We start from the raw sequence: 10,636 nt of genomic DNA on the forward strand, positions 1-10,636 counted from the left end.
TCGCCCCTCTGCATTAAACCTGAACTTGGCAGGTGATTCTGACCAGGCTAAAGAAATTACAAGCGCGCTAGGTAGGCGATGTTTAGATTTTTTACAGTTGGATATGCACCCCTTCTCAGTGATTGAGAATAGGGGGTTTCAAGCACCTCGTGTAAAATGCTCGAGCCACATTACGAACTTCCCTTTTGCACCTACTTCAGCAAACAGGTAGTACTCGCTCTATATAAGCAAGCCAAACTTGAAGTTTTCAATTAAGTGGCCAATGCACCCTGTATTGCACTTACTTAACAGTGACCACCCATCACATTAACCCGGAGTGGGCGATGTACTGTGCTGCAGATACTCCCCCTTTATGAGAATCACAAGCGCACATCTGGCACTGAAGAAGGCAATGCCCTGGTGCGCTCATAAGCAAGATGGAAGTGGACATTTACCACATAAAACAACAAGGAAAAATCCACTTGAACGGCCCTCCAACTGGCAATTACTAGTGGGAAATTCATCCATCATCCTGAGCACCTACTTCTCCCACATGGTGACCTCTGACATTACCTGCTAAGGAAATGGCCTGTATAACATAATTTTGGGCCAGTTAAAAATGCAACAAAACATTTTTTAAAAGCTAACTTCATAATTTGATTAGAAACATAAGTGGTATAAAGTACTTCAGTAGTTTTTGGGGTAACTGTACTTCACTATTTACATTTGACAACTTTTACTCCAATACATTCCTAAAGAAAATGTCCTTTTTACTCCCTGACACCCAAAATTACTCGTTATATTTCGAATGCTTAGCAGGACAGGAAAATGGTCCAATTCACACAAGAACATCCCTGGTCATCCCTACTGCCTCTGATCTGGCAGACTCACAAAACACAAACACTTCATTTGGAGTGTGCGCCTGGCTATCCGTAAATTAAAATATTCTAGAAAATTGTGCCATCTGGTTTGCTTAATATAAGGAATGTGAAATGATTATTTTTATATTTAAAACCAAATACTTTTACTTAAGTAGGATTTTACTGGGTGACTTTCACTTGTCATTTTCTAATAAGGTACTTTTACTGAAGTATGACAAATGGGTACTTTTTCGACCACTGACAAGCATGATCGCTGTACTTTTAGTTTATGGTTGACGCAGCTTGCTGGCCATTAGCCATTCAAAATTTCACAACGAGTTTTAAAATAACATGAATGCATCCAATTGGTTTTTACGTCTTCACAACTGGTAAATTCCCATGACCCACATGGTTACATACGCAGCATCAGAGTGGAAACTTGAGGCCCAACATAATAATCCTGGCACACCAGACAATGCCAGGAACATTGTGAATGCGTTACAATATGAATGGCATTTAAAATGTCATTAATTTAACCTTGACCTCAAAACGTCCCGAACAATGGGTTTGGTGAACTGCTAACTCTAGCAGGCTTGAAACTGCGAGTGCACGTCACACGCCAAACTCCACACATTGGAACAATGCTGAAACATCAATCTATGGGCGAGTCAGTGCCACTTTTACATTTTTGACCAAATCAACATGAAACAAAATCCATTACAAATTCAGCAGGCTATGATGTGAAATAAGCTTTTAGAAGTTCTGTCTTGCTTTTATTACATATAGTGAATGCCATCTTTGTGCTTATGCACACAGCACCTTCTTACCCACTCCTATCGATAAAATAATTTTAGAACGTCAGTTTTACTCTGCGTTAACTTTCAAATACATCCTGTCATTACTAAATATGTAATGTCAAAGATATATATATATATCTATCTTTTTTATTTTATTTTTTTAAATCGGTCTCTTCCTCAAATAAAGGGCATGATGATGCAACATTTGCAAGAGAATTTGATTTCACTGGTCCTCAACTCACAGCTCAGACTTCACTCAGGATAAATGAAGTTAGCCTTCACCGGCGCAGGTTAGTTCTGAAGCATTCGTTGCCATATAAATTCACCTGGCTAAAAGGTGAGCCAATTTCATGTTAGCGCTTATCCCGAGTTGAACTCAAGAGTTGTCCAAAGTTACCTCCTCAAACCAGGTATGTAGTATACCCCCCTGGAGGCATTAGGCTATCAATAGAATCAGGGAGGTTCCTGAGCTAAAGACATTTCCCCATGAGTAGATCGAAAAATGTTGTATTGTCCGGATAGGTGCAGTGAAATGTGTTGTTTTACAGGGTCAGCCTTAAGTGGAGCAAATTAGGGTTAAGTGCCTTGCTCAAGGGCACCGACAGATTTTTTCAACTTGTCAGCTCAGGTATTCAAACCAGCAACCTTCTCGGTTACTGGCCCATCACTCTAACCGCTAGGCTAGGTATAGATGTGGTGAAGACATGGGGTTAGGGTAAGTGTGTTTTCAATGACCATGTGCTATGACAGGTAGCCTAGTGATTATTGCATTGGGCCAGTAACCGGAAGGTTGCTGGATCGACTCCCCGAGCTGACAGGGTAAAAATCTGTCATTCTACCCTTGAGCAAGGCAGTTCCCCGGGCGCCGAAGACGTGGATGTCGATTAAGGCCCCCCGCACCTCTCTGATTCAGAGGGGTTGGGTTAAATGCGGAAGACACATTTCAGTTGAATACATTCAGTTGGACAACTGACTAGGTATCCCCCTTTCCCTTATCCGCACCATGCCGTAGAGCAGGTCTAGAGCCCTCAGGCGGATGGACTCGTCCTTGTCATCCAGACACTGCAAGATGAGGTCCTTGTGGGACTGGACAGACTTGGGATGAGTCTTCAGTATCTTGGACATGGCCAGCAGGCCCAGGTACTTCACTATGAACAAAGACAACACACTCAGTGGCCAGGGCACTATACACTGGGCCTTCTATTCTACTTCCCTATGCACTAGACTAGAGGTTGTGCACTATGGAGACTGTACTACAAGCCATACACCATGCCTTTACACTCCGCAGTAGACATTATCTTATGGCTATAGCCTACCTCCCTGTCTTAGAGCACAAGAGGTCTATTGGTCACCCAAAATATCTTGAAACATCTATGTCTCTTTGGCTGTCTTCACTATCCCCTCTCAGCCGCTGAAACCTCACTGATTACATTACTCATTACTGTAGGCCGTTAACACTATTCTAAATGCCTCTCTTTTATAATATGACTGTCTACACAGTATAGTATACAAAACGTGCTGTCTGACTGACTACCTGATATTTTCACATACATTAAGACAAAGAAAAGGAAAATACAAAGACAAACACAAAACAATGGAGAACACAGACACGAGACAACATATACACATGGACGTTTCGTTTTTTGCCACCAACTTGAGTCCTATGGAATATGTATCCATTGTGCAATAATCTAATAAGATTTTTTTTTTGTTGCTGAATCAGGCATACTATAACATCCTATTATTATCTGGGCTGTTGATATCTCAGGCACAGATAGCTGCATATCAGGTTTATGGATCAATGTGTGTGAATGTGACCTTGAGGTGAAGTGCTGTTGTGCAGATACAGGTTTGGTTTCATCAGAGCAGGTCAGGAGAAGCCCTGTAAACACTGATGTTTGAGACTAAAGTGGTGTCAAATGTGAGCGGGGGGGGGGGTTGGAGCCTGTTGATGTTGAGCTAGCGAAACAGTCGAGAACTCAAATGAAAAACAAGACATAGCTGCCAACGTATATATCTAATCTACACACAACCTACTAAGGGGCCCAGATAACTCGAATCACCAGCTGCATCAACATAATGATCGTAGATGGTTTAACTTACTGTTAGCCATAACCTGTTAGACCAATGAATGACTTATCAAATATACTGAACGTTTAAAAACTAAATAGCCTGATGAAGTAGAGATGTATAAATGAAGACAAAACCCTACCTTTTGATAGAGTCACAACTGCAACTATGTGCAGTGAAATGTAAAACAGCCCCCTGTGTGGGACCATGATCAAAATGTCGAGTTATCCAGAGTTTGGGATCTAGGTTGTTGGAAGCTAGATGGGTGGCTACTCAGAAACACACAGACAATGAGAGAATGACACACTGCAGGCATTGACAGAGGGCTCACAGTTCTGGTCCGAGTCTTCAATCAGGATTCGCAGTTTCTGGACACAGAGCTAAGGATAGAGAGAAGGGAGGAAGAGAAGGGAAGGGAAAGTGCCATTACAATCAATTCAGGTCCAGTGTTAGTAATATAATTTGGGCACCGCAACTGTTTTGGGGAAAAAGTGACCGTATATCCCAGCTGATGTCTTTGTACATTAAATACATGTATCTAGACATCTTAGGAGCTATAAAATCACACATTTTATTCAGTTGCACTAGCCTGTTTGATCTGTTGTTGTTGTTCATCTTTTGAAAAAGACTTGTGTATGGTAAAAACAAAGAATTAAAAAAGATTCATGGTTTAAACATGCATCGCCATCAAATTGGAGTGGAAAGAGTTAACATCATTAGCTACAAGAGAAAGTGTGGGCATGACGGCTGAAACTTACCTGAATACTAGCACTGTGATTTGGCATCCCAGAGGACAGGGAAATCAACACTGCAACAGAGGACAACGACAATCAGATCCTGCTGTGACAACTCTACAAACTTTTCAAAAACAACTTACCACGAGCTGCAATCTTAAAAAGCACAGTGATGTTTTTCACTTCACATAAAACAAACCGCATAGTCAACACAACCTCCTCAGTGGCACAGCACAGGCACAAAGAAAACAACTGCCCACACTGAAGATTATAGACATAGCACAGAGAATATTGTGTTTTTATTATGAGTGTTTATGAGCCAGAAATAACTGGGCTTGCCCACATCTTCAGTTAATACACAAGCTTCACAAAGAGGGATGCCTACACCCGGCACACAGACTAAAATGTACCTACAAAAAGAAGACGTGAGAAGTCGAATACTGACCTGCTATTACAGTGTTGACACATTCATATAGAAGTGACATAGCCGAGGTACTGTGAGAGAGGAAGAAGGGGTAAGAAAAGGAGTAGGGATAGACAGAAGGTCATTCTTTTCATCAGACATTTTGTTACAGGGATTGAACAAAACACCTATTGGTTGGATCTCTGTGTGTGTGTTTTACCTGTGGATGAGGTTTGTTAGGGGCTCAATCAGCTTCTTCCCCAAGCGAGGCTCCAGGGGTGTGAGGGCACCAAACTGAAACACACACAAACACACTAATGGAGCGACACCTCTCCATGTTGTGATACTTGGCAATAATTTGTTACTGACAAACATTCATTCCCACAGCTCCCTGTTCACTCACCAGCTTGATGATCTTGATGAGGACCCAATTGTTGGTGGAGGAGGTCATGAGCTTGAAGAAAAGCGGGGCAAGAGACAGGTAGTTCTTAGGGTTTCTCCTGGCCAGCTCACAGATGACATTAACAGCCGCTGACTGGACCCCTACAGGACAGAGGCATCACACAGGGAGTGTTGAGATGAGATCAACAACATCCATGCTGAAGGACATTATGATACGAATGAGGTGAAATGCATTCAAATTATTTGAAAAAGCTTCCACCAGTTAAGACACTAAATTCCTTAGTTATTGCATAATTTATGATTCAAGGTGATAAAAAAAAAATCTGTCTGGCCCCAACCAACAGAGAAGTAGGTAGGTACTAGGTAGTCTATCTCACCAGGGTCAGGGTCTTCCAGTTTCTCCTTCAGCCTGGGGAAAGCAGGGCGCAGAGACTCTGGGTACTTCAGGAACACCTTGTACATGATCAAGACTGCCTTTTTCCTGATGTACGGCTTTGTGTGGGACATCTGCAGCACAGACAGATAGGTCAGAGAAGCATGAAACAGACAAAAATGTGGAGAAAGAACTTGAAGCTGAGAATGTGACTCACAAGAGTCATGATGTCATTGGCCAGGTCCCGAGCCAGGTCAGGGGTCACGAAGCAGGAGAGGCCAGTGAGAGCCACGCCAGTGTCGTACTGGTTAGGACTGCTCAGATCCTGAGAGAAAAAAAATGATGAAAAAGAAAGAGGGCGAGAGAAAGCGAAAGAGGAGAGAAAAATAGAAGGGGAGAAATAGCAGGTATCAGAGCTGGTCTTTAATCAGAGACTGGCAGGCCAAAAGTAAGGGGGAAAAAAGCAACACTGACCTTTCGGATCTGATTGGTTGTCAGCATGATGACATCAGTGCTCTCATGAAAGCACTGGGAGGCAGCCAGGTAACCAATTCTCTGGAGGAGAGAGCACATGTTAAACCTCTGACCTAAGGCAAATTATATCTTGAGTAGAACATTCTCAAATACCAACATTATAAAAGCACATCATTTCATTTTTTCACCTTGTATGTGAATTTGGAGGAGCTCATGACTTCCACGATGTTGAATGCAGCCCAGCTGACGTCATATCCCAGCATCTGTAACTGTTAACACACCAGGGGAGAGGGCATTGAACATCCACTATGCTGTCCCTGTGGACAGTGAGAGCTAAATGCATTATCAAAGAGCTTTTACTGAGTACGGCGGTATTCAAAGTACATGCTATCAAGTGAAAAAGTATGCATAGTAGGCCAAGGATATATAGCTAGTGTTTTTGGTTGCGCATTACTGTTTGTGCATCTCTGTGTTGTTCACTGTGAGGGCAATTTCAGTGACGGTAGTTTTAGTGAGGGGTGTGGTCTTACGTAGGTGAGTTTGCACACAGCATTGGCCTTGACAGCAATGTTGTCCTGCTTGAGCTCCTGCTTGATCTCATCAATGCAGGTGGAGATGTACTTAGCCTGAGAAGAGAGAGGAACAGACAGAGCAATGACAACCGCCACATGATACTTTACTTTCCTCTCCTGGTTGACCTCCGTGAACCAGTTTACAAATAGTCTAAGGGGGAGAAGTCTTAAGAGCATTTGAAATGTCATTCATTTTATACATCTATAAAATAAAGGATAATCAAACAGGGCTTCTGATCAGAAATGTTTTAGGCTTTTCAGCCTACGGTTGAATGGGTTTTATTCTGAACTTGGAATTAAAGAATAAGTAGTGAGTAACCTTTAATTCAAGGTTTTATGCTACATTTATCTGCTACACAGAGACTGTTTAGCCTGGTTAGACTTTCTGATAGAGCAGAGTAAAACATTGGTGGAACAGAACCTTGGAACACACACAGAGAGAGCTCTATAATACAAGTGTGCTGGTCATGTGTCTGCAGTCATGAGACAGTGAGAAGAGGGAGGGGGGCTTGCACTCTGTACATTATACTTGCAACCAGGCATGGACACACAGGACCATGCTCTGAATTACCAGAGTGCTCTCCTATCACATTCTGACTCAACAACCGATTCAGATCCCATTGAAATAATTGGAATAGCTGTTCTACAGCCAAGGCCTGCATTGTGCTAGCACAGCAGGTTCTCCAGGAGGTACAGGGAGACAGTGGAGGGACCTTCTCAGACACTGTTCTTCTTCCAGGGACAGGATAATATATATAACTTTTATTTAAATAGGCAAGTCAGATAAGAACCAATTCTTATTTACAATGACGGCCTACCCCGGCCAAACCCTAACGAATGCTGGGCCAATTGTGCGCCGCCCTATGGAACTTCCAATCACGGCCGGTTGTGGTACAGCCTGGAATCAAACCAGGGTCTGTAGTGACGCCTCTAGCACTGAGATGCAGTGCCTTAGACCGCTGCGCCACTCGGGAGCCCATAACATCCCTGTTAGTGTTACATATTATTGTCTTCTACAATTGAATATCAGTTGCCTTGTGTGCCTTAACACCTTTTTAGACTTGCTTCCCTTTTAAATGAGGGAGTGACTAAGTATAATAGGTGTAGCTGTATTATATCCCTACATGCATAAAGCAAATAGAGTCCAGGTCTGGAGAGAACACACACACACAAGGCATTAATATTTCAGTGAGCTGTCCACTGTTGGCTGGGTAACCAACACCTTAACTTAACCATGCTTACTAAGTTACACAAAGGGGACCACATTAGGACCTGAATCAAAATATCATGGTTGAGTACAGTGGTCAAAGATATCATGCTTTGTCGGTCTGGCTAAGCAATGAAAAAGCACATGACTAAACATTTACTTTCTTTTGCCAGATAACTGACTGGGCAAATGATTCTTCAGCGGCCACCATAGCTCTGGGGTATCCAGCAGCTGCTATCCATTCTTTATTTAACGAGGCAAGTCAGTTAAAGAACAAATTCTTATTTACAATGACGGCCTACCAAAAGGAAAAAGGCCCCCTGCGGGGACAGGGGCTGGGATTAAATATACAAACAAATTAAATAAAAATATAGGACAAAATCACAACGAAAGACAACACTACATAATGAGAAACCTAAGACAACATAGCATGGCAGCAACACATGACAACACAGCATGGTAGCAACAACATGGCAGCAGCCCAAAACAGGGTACAAACATTGTTGGGCACAGACAACAGCACAAAGGGCAAGGTAGAGACAACAATACATCACACAAAGCAGCCACAACTGTCAGTAAGAGTGTCCATGATTGAGTCTTTGAATGAAGAGATGCATATAAAACTGTCCAGTTTGAGTGTTTGTTGCAGCTCGTTCCAGTCGCTAGCTGCAGCGAACTGAAAAGACGAGCAATCAAGGCGTGTATAAAAAATAAACCAAGACTTAAAATGATAGAACAGGTCAACTCACAATTTTACACCTAGGCCTAAATCCCATTCCCAATTCAACATTGGTCCAGCTCACTCTTCTGCTCAAGAAAGTTCTGCAATAAGAGACTCCCTATGTCCAAGCTACTGACTGGCATCATTTTTTTAATGGTAGCAATACATCCAGCCTAAGAGCATAATGATCTCTGCTAAGTGACATAATTTCCTAAATTTAAAATCGGTTTAAAACTAAGGAATTCATTCTGGAGCAACTTTCACCTCCATCTCTCATTCAAACAACAGTGCCCTCTATTGGACAGACTATAGGCCTAACCCCTGGCCCCCTCTGTGATGATGCTGATTCTTTGATGATCTAATTTGCAGAACACAGCATCATCCTGAAAACACTGGTGTGACACCCATGAAGACAGGAGCATTTCCTACCATAAAAGCTGTCACATCACAGGGAACTATAATCAACCGTTATGAGGCTATTCCCTGTTATGGCAATACTTAATATTCATGTTTTCCACACCACATTGGATGTCCTCTGATGTTGCTAAAGCAGTATACATAGCTAGTATAGTCTACAGCCATATTACTAAAGCATGATTATGAATTCTATAATTTGCATAAACCTAGCATCCGGTAATCTGCTGTCTGACTCTTCAGGAGTGTCACTTCACCTATTTCACACAACTGTACAAACAAAATTAATTAAAGAAGTGTCGAAAGTGTAGTAGTTTGGATAAAATGACTGTTTTTCAGTCAAAAGAGTTGTGGATGAAGCATCCTTTCGTCTACCTATGCAACGTTGTCACTGACTGACGCTGTAGAGCGAGGCCTACAAAATCGTCTAGACTTCGTTTGCATGTCACTGTTTTTATTAATGCAATAGGAGACGAATATACACTGTCAGTTAGCAAATAAGAGAAAAATAGTGCTGAAGGAAAATTACTACGCGCATCATCCTGATCACATCAGCTGAGGTGGATAAACTTAGCTAACGTTACTGCTAGTTAGCCTCTTAGTTGTCACTTGTTAGCTTCACTTGAAAGCAGTTGCCATGAGCAGTAAAAAGGTTGCGTTCCACAACTGGTTATCAGTAGTATCTCGTGCAAGACCCATAATATTTGAAGGGTCCCGTGTGGCTCAGTTTGTAGAATATAGCGCTTGCAACGCCAGGGTTGTGGGTTCGAGTCCCACAGAGGACCAGTACGATAAAACCCATCTGCTAAATGAGTAGCTAGCTATGTAAAGTGGCGATGAAAACTGCTAACGTTAGCTTGCTAGCCAAATTACGAGTATCGAGCAATGGCACATTGACAGTTACCGAGTTAACTAATGCTACCAGAGTTGACATTAGGTTGCCTACTCAGTCCTGATTAACTTCATGACAAGACTCCTTAGTTATTTAACTATGTGGATAGCATACCAGGTAGACAGCTAGCATAAGATTGGAATGGCTATCAAATAGGTGAGCTATTGTAGCTGGCTAACCAGAATATTTAGCAATGAGATGTATTACAAACATTGACATACTGACAGTGGTAATCAAACATTTCCGAAAACACAGCTAATCGTTTTACCTCATCTTCCTTGTGATTCCTAATTCCACGTACTAAATCTTGAAGGTTTTTATCGAACATCCGATCGATGCTCCCTTTAACAATCTTCAATGCCATGGCTGACTTTTGTCGCTTCTGTCCTCGGGGACAAAGCCTGGTAGAAGTCTTTTGGATGCTAACCGGCCCGCTAGACAGTCTCTCATCCACCCGGATACCGTTTTTTCGGGATTCGTAATTGTTTACTAATCCCGGGCAGAGAAGGAGAAGCCAGATGGGGTGTACTATAACTGTGTAGACACTGGCAGTGGATCCGTATAGGAAATGGCTGACAAAATGGCGTCTAACGTCAGCTGACTGTGTGTATTAATATGTGGGATTCTCATTATGATAATCAAATGCAATTAAAGATATATGCCTAGTACGCGGCTTGCAATGTTAATGCATGATCATTTTCCAGTTGTATTCTCTATACAGAATGCAATTCATCACCA

The 10,636-nt window shown here is 42.2% G+C and overlaps 1 protein-coding gene across 6 annotated transcripts in view; it reads right to left on the bottom strand.

Moving 5' to 3' along the window:
* The window catches only part of LOC115158288 (AP-3 complex subunit delta-1), a 31,256-nt gene extending 20,774 nt beyond the window's left edge, over positions 1-10,482 (bottom strand). For 3 of the 6 annotated variants that reach the window (XM_029707055.1, XM_029707057.1, XM_029707054.1), the window contains exons 1-12: positions 10,167-10,481; positions 6,623-6,718; positions 6,281-6,361; positions 6,093-6,173; positions 5,836-5,943; positions 5,623-5,752; positions 5,247-5,386; positions 5,064-5,137; positions 4,886-4,935; positions 4,465-4,514; positions 4,038-4,086; positions 2,639-2,784 (exon numbers count right to left, since the gene is read on the bottom strand). In XM_029707055.1, coding sequence (XP_029562915.1) covers positions 2,639-2,784; positions 4,038-4,086; positions 4,465-4,514; positions 4,886-4,935; positions 5,064-5,137; positions 5,247-5,386; positions 5,623-5,752; positions 5,836-5,943; positions 6,093-6,173; positions 6,281-6,361; positions 6,623-6,718; positions 10,167-10,262 — 1,101 coding nt within the window. In that variant the 5' untranslated portion in view covers positions 10,263-10,481. Of the gene's footprint in view, positions 1-2,638; positions 2,785-4,037; positions 4,087-4,464; positions 4,515-4,885; positions 4,936-5,063; positions 5,138-5,246; positions 5,387-5,622; positions 5,753-5,835; positions 5,944-6,092; positions 6,174-6,280; positions 6,362-6,622; positions 6,719-10,166 lie in introns of all 6 variants that reach the window. The other 3 variants (XM_029707059.1, XM_029707056.1, XM_029707058.1) reach the window with 2 other exon arrangements.
* Between the last annotated feature and the right edge of the window lie 154 nt (positions 10,483-10,636).

Source organism: Salmo trutta, chromosome 22, assembly GCF_901001165.1.
Source record: "Salmo trutta chromosome 22, fSalTru1.1, whole genome shotgun sequence".
In the NCBI taxonomy this organism is placed as follows: domain Eukaryota; kingdom Metazoa; phylum Chordata; class Actinopteri; order Salmoniformes; family Salmonidae; genus Salmo; species Salmo trutta.